This window comes from Nerophis lumbriciformis, linkage group LG33 (genome assembly GCF_033978685.3).
Source record: "Nerophis lumbriciformis linkage group LG33, RoL_Nlum_v2.1, whole genome shotgun sequence".
NCBI classification, from domain to species: domain Eukaryota; kingdom Metazoa; phylum Chordata; class Actinopteri; order Syngnathiformes; family Syngnathidae; genus Nerophis; species Nerophis lumbriciformis.
In genome coordinates this window covers 4,350,399-4,372,935 of record NC_084580.2, presented here as the reverse complement: position 1 = coordinate 4,372,935, position 22,537 = coordinate 4,350,399, and the positions used below count along the sequence as shown (strand labels likewise).

General features: G+C 39.1%; 2 protein-coding genes across 4 annotated transcripts in view; one reads left to right on the top strand and one right to left on the bottom strand.

The window, feature by feature from the left end:
* pi4kab (phosphatidylinositol 4-kinase, catalytic, alpha b) overlaps positions 1-6,727 on the bottom strand; it is a 56,231-nt gene extending 49,504 nt beyond the window's left edge. For both annotated transcript variants that reach the window (XM_061928655.1, XM_061928656.1), the window contains exons 1-4: positions 6,570-6,727; positions 2,364-2,480; positions 1,939-2,032; positions 446-534 (exon numbers count right to left, since the gene is read on the bottom strand). In XM_061928655.1, coding sequence (XP_061784639.1) covers positions 446-534; positions 1,939-2,032; positions 2,364-2,480; positions 6,570-6,668 — 399 coding nt within the window. In that variant the 5' untranslated portion in view covers positions 6,669-6,727. The remainder of the gene's footprint in view (positions 1-445; positions 535-1,938; positions 2,033-2,363; positions 2,481-6,569) is intronic.
* Positions 6,595-16,016, top strand: snap29 (synaptosome associated protein 29). Of its 2 annotated transcripts, XM_061928659.1 has the most exons (7): positions 6,596-6,764; positions 7,310-7,430; positions 9,027-9,230; positions 9,318-9,511; positions 10,748-10,833; positions 10,914-11,018; positions 15,601-16,016. In XM_061928659.1, the coding sequence occupies exons 3-7, from the start codon at positions 9,027-9,029 to the stop codon at positions 15,759-15,761; spliced, it is 750 nt and encodes a 249-aa protein (XP_061784643.1). In that variant the 5' UTR covers positions 6,596-6,764; positions 7,310-7,430; the 3' UTR covers positions 15,762-16,016. The 2 variants fall into 2 exon arrangements, with proteins under 2 accessions (XP_061784644.1, XP_061784643.1); XM_061928660.1 differs by lacking the exon at positions 7,310-7,430 and having other exon boundaries at positions 6,595-6,764.
* Positions 16,017-22,537: the final 6,521 nt, after the last annotated feature.

Genomic DNA, 22,537 nt, shown 5'->3' with positions numbered 1-22,537 from the left:
GATTGGTTCTCAGTTCTCTGTGAAGTGTTTTGAGTGTCTAGAAAGTGCTGTATAAAAACAAATCCATTACTATTATTATGATGACTACCGACTGAACAATTGAAGGTATAATACAGTAGCTTCCACCCATGGGTGAAGTCTGTGAGGTCAGAGGTCACTGAATATTGGACTTGAGAGAGGCCATGATTACAATCTCTGTTTTAGTTCATCCAATAGTGTCTGATGGGCTTTTCTACACCAAATCCATCCAAGTTAACCTTCACGGATACAACTGCTCAAACCAGTGTGTTTTAAGATACTTAAGATTTAAAAGTAACTAAAGTGTCTCGTCCAAGCCTTGATGACTACATCATCAATTTAGATGTATGTCTAAAGACGTTTGTCCCCGAAGTTTATCACTGTTGTTTTGGTGCAATCACCATCCCTGTGTGCCCATTAAACTGACCTCTTGTCTTGAGTCCTGGCCCATCTGGGCCACATCTGCCAAAAGAGTCACTAAACAAAAGCTGAAGTTTTCTGCAACCGGGAGTAAGTCTGGAGAGCACATAGTAATCAAAATTACAGAACATTGAAAGGCATTATTAAGCAGTAATATTACAGAAACTACAGTTGGGCATTTCAGCAGATATCCTTAAAGGGGACCTATGATCATTTGTGCCTTTTCTGACTTCTAAATGTTGTCACAATGTTGTATAGTCGTGGCAAACAATACCAAAGTGTCAAATCATAAGGTTCATGCATTTAGGTGTGAGCTCACGGAGAGTTTTAGATGCCTCTGACCTCATGCCCTTGCACCTGCGTTGATGTCCAATTTCTCTGTGTTTTAATTTGTCCACAACATTTACATGTGACTGTTCTGTCAATATGGGCCACTACAAAATTGGATTAGCCGCTAAACTCAAAAAGGAAATGAAGGCACCGTTGTGACATTTCTACTGGATTTGAGAGACCATAACATCATGTTCGTCTTCAATTATATATATACATATATATATATATATATATATATATATATATATATATATATATATATATATATATATATATATATATATATATATATATATATCTCCATCCATCCATTTTCTACCACTTGTCCATTCCGGGATCCCGGGGGGTGCTAGGGCCTATCTAGGCTGCATTTGGGCGGAAAGCGGGGTACACCCTGGACAAGTCGCCACCTCATCGCAGGGCCAACACAGATAGATAGACAACATTCACACTCACATTCACACACCAATTTAGCCAATTTAGTGTTGCCAATCAACCTATCCCTGGTGCATGTTTTTGGAGGTGGGAGGAAGCCGGAATAACCGGGGAGAACCTACGCAGTTACGGGGAGAACATGCAAAGTCCACACAGAACGATCCCGAGCCCGGGATTGAACTCAGGACCTTTGTATTGTGAGGCACATGCACTAACCCCTGTCCCACCGTAATATAAAAAAATATATTAAAAAAAAAATATATATATATATATATACACACACAGTGTACATTTAAAACGATAAATTCTGCTACTTTTGTAGTGGGCAGGGCATGGAGAGTTTCAATTGCAATTAAAAAGGAACACCTATACAAACAAACAGCTTGTAAATGTATGCAGAAAGTGGGTTATACTTGTGACTGTGGAGCAAATTGTAAGCAAAATGTACACCAAAATATTTCCAATACATATTAACGAGGCCACAAGGAAGTGTGGTAAATGGACATTGAAATACCATAGGTCCCCATTAAGATATAATGAAAAGTATGGTACATACAGTGACATAGGCCTTGTGTTGGATTTGTGTCCTCGTGCATGCCAATAGGACATAGTGGCTTCTAGCATTTTTATGACAGTGATAACTGATATCCTGCTACATGTAAAAAAATGCAGCAACATGCATAAAACTGAATTTCCCTTACAATAAGTCCCCTGTAAGAGGATTGACCTTACCCTTTCCTTTCTTGCCTGAGCTCTCTTCGATCCACTGGACACGCGGGAGGCCTCTCAGTAGGCTCAACAAGTAGGAAACAACTGTGTCTTTGTGCTGCTGGTGCAAAGCAAATGATTACACAAAGCAAACAACTGCATTTTGTTTTAAACAACAACAATTACAACTATCATGTTGCATCACAGAAACAAACCATATTAAATAAAATTGTTATAAAAGATCTCTTGGTTTTTGGACGTTAGGGAAGATTCGTGCAGCCAGACTTAATGCAATGATAAAAGAGGCTTACACAGTCAGATGAGCGACTAATCAGTTTAATGAGATTAAAGGTATGAGCTTATCATGGTGATTAATATAAACGTGTGGAGTCTCGTGAGAGGCTGGTTACAAGTAATGATACATGAGTGTTATTAAAGCTAGCACTCACCTGTAAGCCAGACTCTACTAGAAACACAGCCAGAGCTATGACAGCATCTCTCCGACGCCCATCCAGTGTGAACACGCCGCGCACCTCCACTGGACACATACATTGTAACTTCTGGACCTAAAAAAACACAAATTAATGATGAACAATAGGAAAACTCAAGGCTATGCAGAGAGTAAAGTATGTTTTATACCAAGTACCATCTAAAAAAAACGCTTTGCTTCGTAAGTATTACTGGATTTTGCCATCACCACTTGCATCACGGTTTAGCTTTGAATATGTGGAAAGGTAATAGGTTTCAATGATAATTAATATTAATCGTTATTAATATGCAGACAACACCACTGTGGTTGGACTTATCCATGGTGAGGACGAGACAACATCCAGGACCAAGGTAGAGAAATTGTCTCTCTGCTGCTCAGACAACAACTTGACCCTGAACATCCAAAAGACAGACAGGACCATAGCCCCTTCCTCACAAATGTAGAACGGATGGAAACCGTCACCACCTTCAGGTTCCTGGGCACCCACATCTCCTCCAACTGCTCCTGGACCTTTAACGTTAGGGCCCTCGTGAAGAAGGCTCAGCAGCAGTTGTACTTCCTGCGCGCCCTTAGGAAACACAACTTGGACACAAACGTGCTACTGGCCTTCTACCACTCCTCTGTGGAAAGTGTCCTGACCTACAGTCTGGGAGTATGGTACACAGGCGCCACAGTTGAGAGGGGCGGTGCAGAGGGTCATGAACCCTTCCCAAAAAAATCATTGGTGCCCTCTGCCCACACTGGAACACATCTCCTCATCCCGCTGCTTTAGGAGAACCACAGTCATCACAGAAGACCCCTCCCACCCTGTTGCCCTCGAGAAAACGTTACAGGTTCATACAATGCTGCACTAGCACGCTGACAAACAGCTTCTTCTCCTGGGCCATCAGGACTGTAAACACCCACAGACACACACACGCACACCCCAAACCTGAGATAAAATACCCCCCGCGCCTCGAAACAATAATACTCTTGTATTTACATTTTATATTTATTGCGTTACCCTTCAGTTTTTTTACTCATGGCATTTTCAACATAAATAGCATTTTTTCTGTTTTTAGTGCCACTTTCATGTTTTGTCTTTGTGTTTATCTTGTGTCTTTTGTCTGTGGGAACCCCTCCCCCCAGTCTCATTGTAACCCCCCAGGACAACATAGGTGAATCTGAAATTGAATCTGAATCTGAATTTGTGGGTAGAATAATACATCAACAATATTTTGAAAATGTATTTAGCTTTCAATTTCACTAATTCTTTGGTAAATAACATGTCTTTGTACAATCATCTCAAATGCCTTTAATATAATTGTAATTTCATCGTAAAAGTTATGTAAGTGTGCACCATATTTTTGCTTGATAAAATACAGAATATAATAAGTTCATCAATGCATTATTTAGCAAAACAGTAATTTGTCTACAACAATTATTACACCAATAGATATAAGTACAGTCGACAATTGGGAATCTGTCATATTGATAATCTCATTTTACTTTATATTGTGATTGACTGAACACCCGTTTAGGGTGTAGTTCGCATTTTTAACCGAAATCAGCTGGGCTGGGCTACAGCTCCCTGCGGCACTAAACAGTGTACACTGTAGAAGATGAGGGGATTGCAAGATGTATTGTTGTAATGTTTTTGTATGTCTATTTTAGTTTGCCTAAAACATCACGCAAATAGACTTTCCTAATTCTAGTACACTTACGGCAAGGGTCTCCAACTTTAAGAGTGACTTTGTCAACATTTTAATTTAGCACTCATATTGTGCAGTAGGCTATATGAAAATCACCAATTAGTTTTCAACTAAAGTTGTCAGAACATGTTAACTTTTAAAAATAATAATAACGTTATGGTGGAAAGCAAACTTATTCCACTGACAGGTGATCTGAAAATTGCATGATTTTGCAGCATTTATTTTAAAAACACTCAAGTAATGACCAGGTACTTGATCAGAAATAGGCGGCAAGATACTGCTGTGTTCCATGCCATCGTTTGCTGGGGTGCGTTAGAGACAGGAACAGACTTAATAAACTGGTTAAAAGAGCTGAATCTGTCCTAGGCTACCCACTAGACAGCATTGAGGAGGTGGCTGAGAGGAAGGATGTTTACCACGTTGACATCCATAATATCCAATCCCTCTCGCCGTCCCCATGTATGGCACTGTGGAGGCCCTGAGTAGCTCTTTCAGCATTAGACTGTTACATCCACAGTGCAAGAAGAAGCGCTACTGCAGGTCTTTAATAAGACTTTACAATGCACTTATGTGATTTGCTTTCATCTTTTTTCTTGGTGTGCAATGCCAGTGTTAACATGGTGTTTTTTTGTTTTATTTGTATTAGTGCGCAATATGTAATATTTATGACAAATTTTTAGTTTGTCATTACATTTTACTTCTGTTAATTTATGTAAACTCCTGCACTGCAACCATTAATTTTTCCCCGTTGTGGGATGAATAAAAGTCTATCCATTTATGTATCTAAAACAAAATGTGTGCATTCCTGCACACAAACATACACTATATTGCCAAAAGTATTTGGCCACCCATTCAAATGATCAGAATCAGGTGTCCTAATCACTTCGCCCGGCCACATGTGTATAAAATCAAGCACTTAGGCATGGAGACTGTTTCTACAAACATTTGTGAAAGAATGGGACGCTCTCAGGAGCTCAGTTATTTTCAGCGTGGAACTGTCATAGGATGTCACCTGTGCAACAAATCCAGTCATGAAATTTCCTCGCTCCTAAATATTCCAAAGTCAACTGTCCGCTTTATTATAAGAAAATGGAAGTGTTTGGGAACAACAGCAACTCAGCCACAAAGTGGTAGGCCACGTAAACTGACAGAGAGGGGTCAGCGGATGCTGAAGCGCATAGTGCCAAGAGGTCACCGACTTTCTGCACAGTCAGTTGCTACAGAGCTTCAAACTTCATGTGACTTTCCAATTAGCCCACGTACAGTATGGTATGGGTTTCCATGGCCAAGCAGCTGCATCTAAGCCATACATCACCAAGTCCAATGCAAAGTGTTGGATGCAGTGGTGTAAAGCACGTCGCCACTAGACTCTAGAGCAGTGGAGACGCCTTCTCTGGAGTGATGAATCCCGCTATTCCATCTGGCAATCTGATGGACGAGTCTGGGTTTGGAGGTTGCAGAGAGAACGGTACATTTCGGACTTCATTGTGCCGAGTGTGAAATTTGGTGGAGGAGGAATTATGGTGTGGGGTTCTTTTTCAGGATTTGGGCTTGGCCCCTTAGTTCCAGTAGAAGGAACTTTGAATGCTCCAGGAAACCAAAACATTTTGGACAATTCCATGCTCCCAACCTTGTGGGAACAGTTTGGAGCGGGTCCCTTCCTCTTCCAACATGACTGTGCACCAGTGCACAAACCAAGGTCCATAAAGACATGGATGACAGAGTCTGGTGTGGATGAACTTGACTGGCCTGCACAGAGTCCTGACCTGAACCCGATAGAACACCTTTGGAATGAATTAGAACGGAGACTGAAAGCCAGGCCTTCTCGACCAACATCAGTGTGTGACCTCACCAATGCGCTTTTGGAAGAATGGTCGAATAATTCCTATAAACACACTCCGTAACCTTATGGACAGCCTTCCCAGAAGAGTTGAAGCAGTAATAGCTGCAAAAGGTGGAACGACATCATATTGAACTCTATGGGTTAGGAATGGGATGGCACTTCAAGTTCATATGTGAGTCAAGGCAGGTGGCCAAATACTTTTGGCAATATAGCGTATATACATGACATTGCTTGATAGTAACTGTACAAGGATTAACCATACAAGTACATATTATCTTTATTGTTTTAATTATATTCTAACATTTCCTTTAGAAGATAATCAAAAGTGGTTACAGAAGTTGGAATTTCACTTCGATCAGAAAACCAGTTTGACTGCAGTGGACTATATTCAGTGCGCATGGTGCAGTAACAAGCAGCCACGGCTATTCAACTGTAATTATATTGTATATGTTTCTGTGGTGATAAAGCTCAATATTTTTGTCATTAAATACGATTAGGTTCAAAGTATGCTTTGGCTGTCACGTCAGTCATCTAAATAAAGCCACCGCCGCCTGTGCGGAAGCGGACATATAATGCCCTGTTGCTCATGTGTACATTGTCAGTTGTAGCGAAACAAGGCGTATTGTCTCACCTTTTCCACTGGTGCGGGTTGGTGAGTGGCCAAAGAGCGTGCCAGTGACAGGACTGTGTTGAAATAAAAGCCTCTCTGACCACCTCCTGTCACCGACATGTTTGCCTCCACATCAGGCGACGCTCAGCGGAAGAAAAACAGAAATCAAGCCAGCAAGCAACTGCCTCGTTCAAGCTTCTACGGAAAGCCGGGAAGGTCAGTTTTGTCAAAATACGCCTTTGTTAAATGAACAGTCTGGTTGACCTCGTATTTAATGTTTTTTTGTTTTACTAAAAGTGTGATTATATTTTAATTGACACATGGTCTTAGTTTGCAACAATTTTGTCGCGTTTTAGGTTGTTTTTTTTCAACTTTATTTATAATATTCAACATTGTGTGTGTGTGTGTGTGTGTGTGTGTGTGTGTGTGTGTGTGTGTGTGTGTGTGTGTGTGTGTGTGTGTGTGTGTGTGTGTGTGTGTGTGTGTGTGTGTGTGTGTGTGTGTGTGTGTAAAACCATAGGCTCACACAAGTTCCGTAAATAATCCAAATTTGGAGCACAGCATCATAGTTTTCACAACTTTTTGGTTGTTAGAGGTAGAAAGCGTTTTAAAGTACATTTCTAATTATTTTTTTTAAAGGCACAAAAAACAGGTCGGGTATTGAGAAACGTACATTTATGAATATAAAACTTAGCCAATAGTATAATGAGGTTGCACAGGTAAAATTCATTTTCAAATGTTTTCTCAATATCGCGTTTTAGTTGCACGACGTTGGTTGTGCGTGATGACGTCACAAGACAAGGCAGGAAGTGTTGAGTCGCTGTAAGTCAGCTGACTGAGCAGCAGCAGCAGCAGTTAGCTCCCACAGCTCTTTGGTCAAAGGTTGGTATCTTTTTAATGACTCTTATTCATCATTTGAATGAGTTATGTTTAGTATAATCTATTCTAATGAATAAGGGGATCGTTTGGTCACATTGATGATTATTTCCGGTCTTTGGGTGTGGTTGTTTTCGTTAATTAGTTTGACGGGCAGGCAAATTATGTTTTTAGTTTCCGCACAGGAGAGCGATTGTGTTGTTATTTATCTTATAGGATAGACTTTTACATAAAACATATGTTTGACACAATTTTTATTTAATGCAATTTTCTAGCTAGCATGTACAGCAGTGGATCTCAAACTTGTTTCACTGAGTACCACCTCAGAAAACACTACCACCATAATAATAACCAACATTAAAATACAGTAGCGTGGTAGGCCTAAATAATCATTAAAACAAGGCAGAGGTTTTATTTAACAAGTATAGTCATTATCGTTGGCCACTGCAGCATACACACAATGTGAACAGTAACACTGTGTTTGAATATCCATCCATTTTCTACCGCTTATTCCCTTCGGGGTCGCGGGGGGTGCTGGAGCCTATCTCAGCTACAATCGGGCGGAAGGCGGGGTACACCCTGGACAAGTCGCCACCTCATCGCAGGGCCAACACAGATAGACAGACAACATTCACACTCACATTCACACACTAGGGCCAATTTAGTGTTGCCAATCAACCTATCCCCAGGTGCATGTCTTTGGAGGTGGGAGGAAGCCGGAGTACCCGGAGGGAACCCACGCAGTCACGGGGAGAACATGCAAAGTCCACACAAAAAGATCCCGAGCCCGGGATTGAACTCGCGACTACTCAGGACCTTCGTATTGCGAGGCAGACGCACTAACCCCTTTTCCACCGTGATGCCCCTGTGTTTGAATATAGGAAAATAAAACACTGTTCTTTAATCAACTCATTATTTGGTATACCACTATTGGTGCCCTTACCACAGCTTGAGAGGATCAGCGATGAACAGTGTATTAACCCAAAGTGATGCCCATTTTTTAAAGTGTCAATTATATGCTTATAATAACAGTGTAATGATTATAAATTGCATCACAGGCATAATTAAATTATATATTAATATAATATCCAAAGCAACAAAAAGGGTTAACGTTTAGATTTTGACTAAGAAAAATACATGCTAAAAAGGAGAAAGGTATAAAGAAACTAGGAATGTGTGATTATTATATGACCCTTATTATTGTATACATACAGTATCCCACTTATTTTTTATTTTGCATGTTTATATTTTTATAGTGTGTTCTCCAGTTTTTTTTAAATCTATCCATCCATCCATTTTCTACCGCTTGTCCCTTTTGGGGTCGCGGGGGTGTGCTGGAGCCTATCTCAGCTGCATTCGGGCGGAAGGTGGCGTACACCCTGGACAAGTCGCCACCTCATCGCAGTTTTGTAAATCTATTATTTTTTAAATGATGATCATGATTCTGCTATCGCCGGTGCTGCTAAACTGTATCTCATTGTCTGCTGAAGCAATGACAATAAAGAGCTTAATCCATTCAGGATAGTGTGTCACACAAAGTTCATTCAGGAAGTATCATGAAAGCTAGACATTTTTTGTGAAAAGAGCTTGTGTGCCACTCAGATGGCCTACCCGAATTCGCACAACCCATTTGCAGACGATGACGACGATGAGGACTTCCATTCTCCTGGTATGAGTGAAGAGGAGAGGAGACAGCGATACCTCCAGCGGGAAGTGATGCGTACAGCTCAATCTGCCGTAGATAGCAGCTACCGCTCTGTTGGCCTGATCTATGAATCTGAGAAGATGGGTGTGGAAACAGCAGAGGTAATGTCACGGTAATCAGATTTGTTTAGGCATGCACTAAATTGTATTGTTATCAACGACTCGTCTTCCTCACTGTTGTTTATATAGGAACTGATGCGTCAAGGAGAAGTTCTAAAAAGAACAGACAAAATGTTGGACAACATGGAGCAGGACCTGAAGACTAGCCAGAAGCACATCAACAGTATCAAGAGTGTTTGGGGTGGAATGGTCAGTTACTTCAAGGGAAAACCTGAGACTAAACCACCACCGGAAAAGCCCAAGTCCTATGAGGCCAATGACAGGTGAACATTTCAGCACAATTAAATTTAAATAAAAGTGGGAAGTGAAGTGTGTTCCACTTCGTAGCAGATAAGAGTAATTGTTTTATTTTTGTAATCCTACTAACTGTTTGAGGTATGTTGCTAAAACAAAGACAGACAAACCATGGCGAAAACATAACCTCTGTGGCGGAGGTAATAAAGCGTGCCACGTTCGTCTCGAGTGTTCCAAGCCAACCAAGACTCAGTCAAGGCACTCCGCGCCAACAGAAATCATGTGCTGCACACCGAACCTACTTGATTCTGTCTACCATTCCTCAAAAATGATGAAGCCAGCCAAGTTAAACATCAATTTGTGAGGTATTTACATTTTAAAAGTTAAAATGTGAGTTAAGTTTTCCAAGAAACTGCATTTTCCAAACTGATAAAAAAAAAAAGTCAACTGTAGAGGACCCTACACTGATTTTCAAAAAGAGAGACAGTGGATGTTTCCAAACAATTATTTGCACTTAAAAACATTTCCTTTTTTACTTTTTCCTCTGTATTGCTCTACGTTTTTCACCTGAGACATTTTTAATGTTATCTCCTGTATTATTACTTTTATATTCAGAATAGTGCCCACTGCTTCTCCATACAGCCACCTATTTCCTCAGTTTTCTGCTCAGTGTTATCAGTCTTTTTCCCGAAATTACTTTATTATGGTTGGCTAAAACTACATTACAGTAGAGTGATGGCATCACCCAAGACCGTCTTAATGCAAAGGCTTACCTGGGCTGAAAACACGGGGTCTCACCCAGTCATCGGCCCCCAATTTTGACGGTGGAATGCCATGATTGGTGTTCAAATCTGTCAATCACAGACAGCTCAGCTTTGTCTAGCGATTGTGTCTCTCTCTCTCTCTCGACTGCTTTGTTTTTTCCTACTGCTCCGTGCGGGGCTAGAACCCATGTCGCCTGTGTGAGAGACCAGCATACTACTGCTCAACTAAAAACAAAGGCAGTCTCCTGGATTGCCAGGACCTACATTGAAGTTGACTGGCTTCTATTACACTCGCACAGATGTGCATGCGCCCATTGCAAAGGAGATGTATTCATGAACAAAATTATTTTTAAAATGGGTGATATTTTTGCGTGGGCTCCAGGTTAAGGCGGCTCTGGCACCACCTGTTGCTCTGGCATGCACTTGATACCCTGATAAAGTGTTTTTTTGCCAATTTATTCAGATGTTACTGTATGCACTGAAAATGTTCTTTTTATTCAGATTACAGAGTGCATTGGCCACTAGTAGAGAGCAGGAAGACAAATACCAAGCAAGTCACCCCAACCTAAGAAAGTTGGAGACAGAAGGTACAAATTGCTAATGACCTAACAACAAATGTGATTTATGGCTCAAATTCACTAAGTGTACTTTGACATCTGCTTTTTAGGGTTTGGAGCCCCAGCATCAGTAGACGGAGGCTCATCCAGACAGAATGGACATCATCAGAACAGACACCTTCGAGAAGCACACCAGACCTTGGACAGAAACTTAGGTATAATGTTGTTACCATACAGTAAACCCTCCAAAGTCTATTAGTTCTCTGGGAAAATATCCTTTGAAAGTCACACAATACTGTGTGTTTGTGCCGTTCAAATCTTGAAATATTGACGCCACAAGTTTTTAAATTGTTTTCCATTGAAAGGTACCAATTATGCGAAAGAGGAGAAATATGATTCCCGTCTCAAAAGGGTCCTGCAGTATTATGCAAAACCAACATACCTGTTGGCACCTGTTTTTGTGTACTTGGGATCCCCATAAGTCCCAACATGTGAAATCAAACCATGTAGGTATGGCAGAGATATTTACAAAACAATCTTGCCTTCTTCCAAACGTGCTTCAAACGAGCCGTTTGGAATTTGAGACTTAAGTGACATATTTATATTTAGTGACGTATTTTTGACATATTTTCTTAGTTACGTCAGCGGATACCTCCATATATGTTAGAAGTCTACCCAAAAAGCTTTGCGTGACTCCGCCATTTTCATTCACTTGTATTTATTCAGTTGTAGGCAATAGATTCTTATATTTTGCTATCCTGTTGTTGCTGGCTGGTACGTGCACATGCATGCTACGCTGTTGTTCTAATAAAAAGTAGTATATAGGAGGGCTGGGCCTATAAAACGATATCAATATCCTTTTACACCTGGGCACCGCCATGTTGCTGACGTCACTAAGCACGTTGTGTAATGACATCATCCCCACCCGGAAGAACTGTTAAGAGAATCGCTCGACAAACTGGCAAGGAATTGATCACTGGGAACCGGTTTTCGATTCCCATCCCTAGTCTTTAGTTTTGTTGGTTTTAATACAGACGGTGTGGCAACATCCTGACACTTCCAATGTGTCGGTTTAATGAGCAGCTTCCTAAACTACTCCGTGTAGTGTTCAATAGCTTATAAACTACAGACAGCCATCCACTGTCTCGAAACTGAAACTACCTTCAAATTTACTGCAACTATTTTACTGCCTGTCTACCAGACACCTTCTCCACTGATAAATAGCACCCTTGGTAAGTTGGAAATTGTATTACTGTATTTATTGGCAGGCTTAAATAAGTCATAAAACTGTCAATAATTACTGATATTATTCAATATAACAAACAGTTTTCAGGCATATCGCTCAGCCCTAGTGTATAGTTTTAACTTATATCTGTCATTAGACTCCATATACTGACATCCTAAAAACTACAACTTGGTTGACAGGCTGGGGACAAAGTCGAATGGGGCTTGGCCTGGAGGAGGGTTTCGCTACGTAAATAAGACCACCCACAAAATAGCGCACTCTGAAGAGACAATCAGAAAGCAGCTTGAAGATGGTTTGTAAAACTAAATCTATGCCAAGTTTGGACCGTCGCACGCTACACACCACCGTTACAGGTTATGTGGACCACAAAGAAGTGTTTAAAAAAATATGACCCCTTTAAGACTGCAATAAAAGCTCAGCTTCCCCTAAAATGTAAAAATAAAAAATAAATGGTTAAAAAACTTTTGTTTTTACATTACATTGACTAAATATGCATGATAATTAAAACTACGAAACAAAAAGGAATTTAGTACAAATGTAGCTGTCTTGACTGGTTAACTAGAAAAGCCTCATCTCCCAATAGTAAGGATCCCTTAAAGCCCAGCTTAAGAACTTTCTGTTTTGGTTGATTTTGGCGGCGCCCCAGTTGACCAAAGCAACCGTGTTTTGCCAGAAGAAAAACATATTTCCCATAATGACTAGCACATATAGCGTCATACTGACATGATGTCCGCTGTAATACTGGCACAAATATTACATCTCTAATGGCTATGCTGATGTTAGATAGCAGACACTATCTTGGTTTACTCTGCAAACATGACGCTACTACCAAGAATGTATCGGGGCAGATGCAGGTCCGAAGCAAAGAAAGACCGGCGGGAGAGTTTTTTTCGAAGGTAGTAGTGGTGAAACTATCAAGCTGTTGGCAGTTATTATACCATGCACATTTCAGGCCATGACAGAGGTGTCATTCAACTAGTTGTAAGTCAATGTATCAACCCAAAAGTTGTGAAAATATTTTATGAAGGTTGAAAAGTTACTTAGTGCTGCTTTAAAAAGAAATCTTAAATCCAGACGGTTATCCGGATCACCCTCAAAATCGAATCACGTGTCCCTTTTGCCATTTCCTGAAGGTTTCATCAAAATCTGACCATAATCATTTTGGCTATGTTGCTAATTAACAAACAAACACTATCGAATACATAACCACCAAGCAGAGGTACATTAATATTTCCATGTCAGTGCGTGTTTATTTTATTTGTCTCTTGCTTACAAATTGGTTGCAATTGGGTTCACTCTTTGCATTAGTGTCAGTGCGTGGGTGCTTTGTTCTATAGTGGAATTTAATAATTGTAGTGAACCCTCTTGCACTCATCCACTCTATTTGTCTTTGTGGGTGGAGGCGGAGCCTCTAGCGCACGCACACACAGATACACAAAAGCTTAGTCACGTAACAAGTAACGATCCGGAGCACCCCTATAATCTAATCAAGTTTCATCAAAATCCGCCCATAGCTTTTTGAGCTATATTGCTAACTAACTAACTAACAAACAAACAGACATACTCCCAATCGATATTTAACTTCCTGGCAGAAGTAATAATGATGTGTCATAATGTACACTGCAAAGTGAGCTGCACCTAATCTTTAAGGTTGTTGTTACTGACATTACTGTTAAAGATGGCAGCACAGAATCAAATGGGTCTCTTGAAGGGGAATCGCACTTTTTTTGGAATTGTGTCTATCATTCACAATCATTATGAAAGACATGGCGATGGATGTATTTTAAAAAAAAATGCATTTTAACGCTTAAATGAAAATCTGCTTACAACAAAGCCAATGGCAGGTCCTCTATTCCGCCAATGAAAAAACATCCGAAAAGCGCCAACAATACTCCATTTGCCTTTCGTGACTTGAATATTGCCCAAGTATTAGTGATATTGTTATTATAAGCGCTAACGCAGACAAACTATTTAGCGCGGCGCCATAATCACGAGTGTGTGTGTGCCTATGTTTACATCATTGAATAGTAAGTTGCTTCCTGTGCTTGTGGAAGTTTAGTGTAGGTCGGAGGTGCCCATTAGGTCGATCGCGAGCTACCGGTCGATCTCGTAGGACGTGTCAGTCGATCGCTAGCCAGGCATTAAAACAATTTACCTAAAAATTAGCGATTGTCAATATTCACTGTGACGTCACTTTCGTCTCTTGATGGACATTCAAGGCACCCGAGGATCTTGTGAGATGACACAAGCTGCTGCAAGCTCACTATTAAGAAAAAAACGACCGGCAGGAAGGCGAGAATTTTTAATTTTTTTATTTCAACAGACTCTTGTGCCTTATCTGCTGTCAAAAGCCTAAAGACCAACTGCAAAGTTCCTGTCTTCAGAATGAAAATGCTACTCCATCCTGCCTGCGCTAACTAAATAGGAGTCTCAGAAAGCTAGCGCACGCAGGCTTGCAAGCTACAGAGTTTGCCGTCAGTGTATTTCTTGTAAAGTGTACAAGAATTAATATTTAAGCGGGAAAAATAAGATGCCAAAAACCAACCTCTTTCATGTGGTATTGGACAGAAAGGAGGACTTTTTTTTTTCCTCCAAAATGTAAATTCGAAAATGTGAAAGTTATCAGCACGACTGTGAATCCTGTCTTATTCCAATCAATGCAAGTCATCAGAATAAGGTAGTACACCAACTTCTATTATTTTGTTCATGAAAGAAAGGAATCTGTATGCATTGAAAAAGTACGGGCACCCCTTTTGTAGATCATAAATCATGCCTCTAACCTGGATAGTAAAAGGATGAGGATGTAATCCAACATGTTGGTACACTTTGACAGACAATTTAGACCCGGAAATAGCAAGAACAACACCAAAAGACGCTTTGTTAGACCCCCCATTTTCTTCGCGATGACTATTTAATCTAAAATAGGAAAATAACAACATTGTATTAGTCGGCATCCTGTAGACAGCAGACATTGTGTAATGCAGTAAGTGATTGTTCTATGTTTGTTGGCTCTCATGAAGTCTGCATTGAGTAGAAATCAGTTATGTAGTGGGGAAAAAACAGCGAATGTTGTGATGCCTTTTAAAATGATCAAAATACGTAAATATGAATTGTTATCATAAATGTGCCTGTTACCACATTACTTCCATACTTGCAGCATGTGTGTATATATAGAAACGTTTGTTTCTATATCTACAGGTGTTTGGATGTTTTTAGGCAGAATAGAGCTACTCCCATAGGATCCATTGCAAGCTGACTAAGCACATTAGCGACTAAGTCAATAATAATAATAACGTTAATAAACTGCATGGATATGAAGTGACTTTAATCTCCGCACGTTATCAAATATAAGGTTGGTTGAAATACATTTACACCTCTACTGAAACAGATTATTCTTATTCTAATCGGTGATTATGGAAAATTAAAAAAAAGTTAGCTATCACAGAACTGATTGTTTGATTTTAGAGGTTAAGACTGTTAATAATGTATATGTGTGTATCTGCAGATGTACATAGTCCAGCCCATCTAACTACTGTGCTTACATTGTCCAGATGAAATGGCAGGTGGTTTGAGTAGGCTGAAGAATCTTGGATTGGGTCTCCAGTCTGAGATTGACAGCCAGGACGATTCCATTGATTCTTTGATGAACAAGACGGACAAGATGGACATGAAGATCAACAACACAAACCAGCAGATTAAGAAGCTCAAGTAGAACAAACTTCTTGGAGCTCTCACAGTGACCTACTGAGTAGTCATCTCACTAACCTATTCTTGAATATCTTTTTAAAAATGTTATACCCCTTTTAAAATGTGTTCACTTTTCACCACTTGCACCTGTATTTCTTGCCACCATATTTGACCCCATGTTTCTCTTCAATATAATACATTGTGAGACCAACATGTGTACAAAAGCACATTGCCTTACTGCTTTGTACATAGGTTTTATAAAGCATTTTGAGTCTCAAAACATGTTCTCCTTCCTGAGCCTTGTAGAATTTTAATGTTTTGATCAACATGACATAATTGAATGTAAAATTACATGAATGACAAGCAGCAAATATATATATACATATATATATATTGTAATCTAGGTATAACATAGAAACACCTTTACTTTATTTTTCCGTCCTTTAAATAAGGCGAGCTAGTCGAAACCACTATGAGGCAAAGGCATGGCTTATGCAGCAGGAGGTAAACGCCACCAGATAGCGCCAAAGTGTTAAATATAATTTGCATGAGTGTGTTGCAAAACTCTTCTCACTATTACTCGAGGCCAGGGTCCCCAAACTTTTTGACTCTGGGGCCCAGGGGCGCCGAAAAGGGGGGGTAAAGGAGAAGGATTCTAGGGGTCCATGATGGAGGGGGGCCCAGAGAGGCCCCTAATGATGATGAAATTATAATACAGAAAAAATAATGACACTGTGTTGGGGGCCCTGTAAAGATTATTTTCATGGGGCCCAAAATCCCTAGTGGTGCCCCTGCTGGGGCCGCAGGCGGAGTACACCCTGGACAAGTCGCCACCTCATCGCAGGGCCAACATAGATAGACAAACAACAGTCACACTCACATTTAGTGTTGCCAATCAACCTATCCCAAAGTGCATGTCTTTGGACGTGGTAGGAAGCCTAAGTACCCGGAGGGAACCCACACAGTCACAGAGAGAACATGCAAACTCCACACAGAAAGATCCCGAGCCCGGGATTGAACTCAGGACTACTCAGAATCTTCGTATTGTGAGGCACATGCACTAACCCCTGTTCCACCGTGCTGCCCATATACTGTATATTGATTGATTGACTGAGACTTTTATTAGTAGGTTGCACAGTGAAGTACATATTCCATACAATTGACCACTAAATGGTAACACCCGAATAAGTTTTTCAACTTGTTTAAGTCGGGGTCCACTTAAATTGATTCATGATACAAAATATATATATATATATATATATATATATATATATATATATATATATATATATATATATATATATATATATATGTATGTATATATATGTACTCTACATATGTATATGTAGAGTGGGTGGGTACAGGCTGGCGTAGGGGCGTGGTGATTGGCTCATGTGTTACCTAGGAGGTGTTTCCGTCTGTGGCGGCATGCTGATAGAATTTCGCTGCGCTTGTTGAGGGATGACAGGTCTGGACGGTATATAATAAACAGTTTCTCTTTCAAGCATAGGTTGCATCTTTTATTACCACTATTGTAAGGTGTGCTGGATGCAAGAATTTGCCATGTTATTGAATATTCAACATTATTGTCTTTGAGGTCCCAAATGTGTTTGCTGAGTTCTGTGGTATTCCGCAGGTTTTGGTTCCTGAAAGAAGCCTTGTGATTGTTCCATCTGGTTTTAAACTCTCCCTCGGTTAATCCTACATATGTGTCGGATGTGTTAATGTCCTTGCGTGTTACCTTAGATTGGTAAACAACTGATGTTTGTAAGCATGTGAATGCTTCCATTAAAATCTCCTGACGATTGAGGGAACCCCTCATGAAACAGGCCTGTAGAGATGAAGTAGTCTTGTGATTTTTTTTTTTCCCCACACATACATATATATGTATATATATATATATATGTATATATATGTATATATATATATGTGTATATATATGTATATATATATATATGTATATATATATACTCGTTAGCCCCTTATATAATAATACAGTGTATATATATATATATACTCGTTAGCCCCTTATATAATTTGCTGTGCTCGAGTAGCTAAAGCATGTATGTATGTATGTATATATATATATATGTATATATATACATATGTATGTATGTATATATATATATAATGTGTGTATATATATATACATGTGTATTTATGTATATATATATATATATATAATGTATATATATATATATATATACACAATGTGTATTTATGTATATATATATATATATAATGTATATATATATATATATATATACACAATGTATATATATACATATGTATATATATATATAATGTATATATGCATATGTGTATATATATATAAATATATAATGTGTATATATAATGAGGGGGCCTCACCTGCCATCATGGAAAGAAAAAAAATGTAAAAAGAAAAAAAATTAATTAAATTGTTATATGTATCCAGTGATTATACTATAAAGTTATTTTCCATTTAACTTCACCAGTTTTAGATTATTTTTATTCAAAATCGCTGAATTTTCACATTTGCCGTTCAAATACTGAGAAGAGAAAAAAAATGTAAAAAGAAAAAAAATTAATTAAATTGTTATATGTATCCAGTGATTATACTATAAAGTTATTTTCCATTTAACTTCACCAGTTTTAGATTATTTTTATTCAAAATCGCTGAATTTTCACATTTGACGTTCAAATACTGAGAAGAGACGGTGCGGTGAACAGCAGCCAGTTGAGGCACGTCACTCAGTGCCTCAACATGGATTCCGGATTCGGCTAACTGCTGGCCTGCTGTGCAGTGAGACTGTATTGCTATATGAATTATATTATACATTTCCATAGTTTAGTTAGCTGAGGTATATAATGTACAGTGTATTTTGTCAACAACTGTATGTGTGTAACGTATTTCTTGTGCTGAGCGATCATAAAACGGCTGCAAAAGACGCGCTGACTGAGGCTCCAGTAATCCCGCCTCCTGCACCCCCGCCGTAGAATTGTTATATCAACTAAATCCCACACTTAAACTTTCCACGTGCAAGATTGAATCTATTTAAAAAAGTTATTTCATAAGAAGACAAGAAGTGCAAAAACAATAATGTTCGTGTTGGAGGAGTTGTGAATGACTGCAGGGCCACAACATTAGGTACACCTGCAGACTGCAGGTGTATCTAATTCACAACTCCTCCAACACGAACATTATTGTTTTTGCACTTTTTGGCTTGTTATTAAATACATTTTGTAACCTATTTTCATGGGCTTTCCTCTTTGTGATGTTAAGTTCCTGTTATGCACTGTTATACAGTATATGCCTTGAGCTCTTATTTTGAAGGCGCTAAGAGCGGAAGTGATGACACGTTGCGGAGGTTTTTGAAAGAAGGTAAATAAAGTGGTCCTCGTGTAAACTGGAGCCTCCGTGTTTGTTATTTTGTAGTTTCATACAGTATAGGCGACATTTATAAACCCTCGGTTACACTTTTTTAAATAGATTCAATCTTGCACGTGGAAAGTTTAAGTGAGGGCTTTAGTTGCGGCGCATGGAGTTAATTTATAAGTAAAGGTAAGACCATAATAACGTTTTTTTTATTAAATGTGCTTTTTTGTGTGCTACAGTTTGTATGTGTAAAGTTAAAGTACCAATGATTGTCACACACACACTAGGTGTAATGAAATTTGTCGTCTGCATTTGACCCATCCCCTTGTTCACCCCCTGGGAGGTGAGGGGAGCAGTGGGCAGCAGCGGCGCCGCGCCCGGGAATCATTTTTGGTGATTTAACCCCCAATTCCAACCCTTGATGCTGAGTGCCAAGCAGGGAAGAATGCTGGTATGAGCTTTTAAACATAACCCGTTAACTGCTGCCAATCAAATGGTGAATAAGATACTCTTTAGGGTTCATATGTTTGTAAATCTGACTGTGATGAAGTCAGTGCCTCACCATCCATGAACCTCACCGCACGTCACTGATATATATGTATATACAGTATACATATATATATGTACTGTATAAATGTGTGTATATATATATATGTATATGTGTGTGTATATATATATATATATGTGTGTGTGTATATATATATATGTGTATATATATATGTATATGTATATATATATATATATATATATATACTGTACGTGTGTACATATAAATATTTGTATATATATATATATATATGTGTGTGTGTATATATATACGTGTGTATATACGTACTTATATATATGTATAAACATATATGTGTATATATATATACATATATATATACATATTTATATATACATATATATGTGTATATGTATATATATATGTATAAATACATATATATATATGTATATGTGTGTGTATATATATATATATATATATATATATATATATATATATATATATATATATATACGTGTGTATATATATATATATGTATATGCATATATATATATATATATATATATATATATATATGTATATATATATATATATATATATGTATATATATATATATATACGTGTGTATATATATATATATATATATATATATATATATATATATATATATATATATATATGCATATATATACATATATATATATGTGTGTATATATACATATATATGGGGGACGGCGTGGCGCAGTTGGGAGAGTGGCCGTGACAGCAACCTGAGGGTTCCTGGTTCGATCCCCACCTTCTATCAACCACGTCACGTCCGTTGTGTCCTTGAGCATGACACTTCACCCTTGCTCCTGATGGGTCGTGGTTAGGGCCTTGCATGGCAGCTCCCGCCGTCTGTGTGTGAATGGGTGAATGTGGAAATAGTGTCAAAGCGCTTTGAGTACCTTGAAGATAGAAAAGCGCTATACAAGTATAACCCATTTTACCTTTTTTTTTTTTTACCATATATATGTATATAGTGTATATATACTTCTTCTGCCTCTGTCTCTGTCAGACATTTGTCCTGCTCGCCTGCCAGCGTACGTTTGCGTGTGTGTGTGTGTGTGTGTGTGTGTGTGTGTGTGTGTGTGTGTGTGTGTGTGTGTGTGTGTGTGTGTGTGTGTGTGTGTGTGTGTGTGTGTGTGTGTGTGTGTGTGTGTGTGTCTGTTATTTCACTTTACCTTTTTCTGTGTTGATTGAGCTGTGTTGAAGCAGGACATTATGTTAAATGAAGACTTTCTGTCTCTGATAGTTGATATAATAATATAACTGCATCATTAAGGGACGGCGTGGAAGTTGGCAGAGTGGCTGTGCCAGCAATCTGAGGGTTCCTGGTTCAATCCCCACCTTCTACCATCCTAGTCACGTCCGTTGTATCCTTGAGCAAGACACTTCACCCTTGCTCCTGATGGGCCTGGTTAGCGCCTTGCATGGCAGCTCCTGCCATCAGTGTGTGAATGTGTGTGTGAATGGGGGAATGTGGAAATAGTGTCAAAGTGCTTTGAGTTCCTTAAAAAAAGGTAGTAGTGATATCCTTTAGAGATGGATGTCGGTTTTTGATACAGTGCCGTCTGAGGGATCGAAGGTCACGGTCATTCAATGTGGGTTAACCGCCATGCCGCTTACGTGGAGTGATTTCTCCAGATTCTTTGAACCTTTTGATGATATTATGGACCGTCCATCCATCCATCCATTTTCTACCGCTTATTCCCTTTGGGGTCGCGGGGGGCGCTGGAGCCTATCTCAGCTACAATCGGGCGGAAGGCGGGGTACACCCTGGACAAGTCGCCACCTCATCGCAGGGCCAACACAGATAGACAAACAACATTCACACTCACATCCACACACTAGGGCCAATTTAGTGTTGCCAATCAACATATCCCCAGGTGCATGTCTTTGGAGGTGGCGTAGATGTTGAAATCCCTAAATTTCTTGCAATTGCACTTTGAGAAACGTTGTTCTTAAACTGTTTGACTATTTGCTTACGCAGTTGTGAACAAAGGGGTGTACCTCGCCCCATCCTTTCTTGTGAAAGACTGAGCATTTTTTGGGAAGCTGTTTTTATACCCAATCATGGCACCCACCTGTTCCCAATTAGCCTGCACACTTGTGGGATGTTCCAAATAAGTGTTTGATGAGCATTAATCAACTTTATCAGTATTTATTGCCACCTTTCCCAACTTCTTTGTCACGTGTTGCTGGCATCAAATTCTAAAGTTAATGATTATTTGCAAAAAAAAAAAAGTTTATCAGTTTGAACATCAAAATATGTTGTCTTTGTAGCATATTCAACTGAATATGGGTTGAAAATGATTTGCAAATCATTGTATTCCGTTTATATTTACATCTAAAACAATTTCCCAACTCATATGGAAATGGGGTTTGTATATATATATTTTTCTTTTAACTTGGGACTTCCCGCGGGCCGGATTTTGGAGGCTGGTGGGCCGTATCCAGCCCGTGGGATGTAGTTTGGCGACCCCTGCTCTGGCTTTATATCAGTGTCAAATTGCTTGGTTTATAATGCATCAAATTATGCTGCTTTATTTACAGCCTTATTTGTAGAAAAATATTTGCACTTTAAAGACAAACACATCCCACAAGAAAGATAAGTGTTTATAACAGCTGTGTTATGTTAAGTCCTGATGCAGGCGTCTATTCATTATCATTCTTGGGTGTTAGGAGCAGCTGGCAACAAGAGGCTGCAGCCTTCATTATAATGACTTTAATTACAGCTGAGTCCTCCCCAAACACACATATAGACCCAGCAGAGTGGAGCATGAAGCTGCACGAAAAAAAAAGAAAAGTCTGATGTGATGTAATCTAAATCAAGCCTATTGCTTGAAAACAACATCGATAGTAACACAGTTTATTTGGTATTATATCAGATTATTTA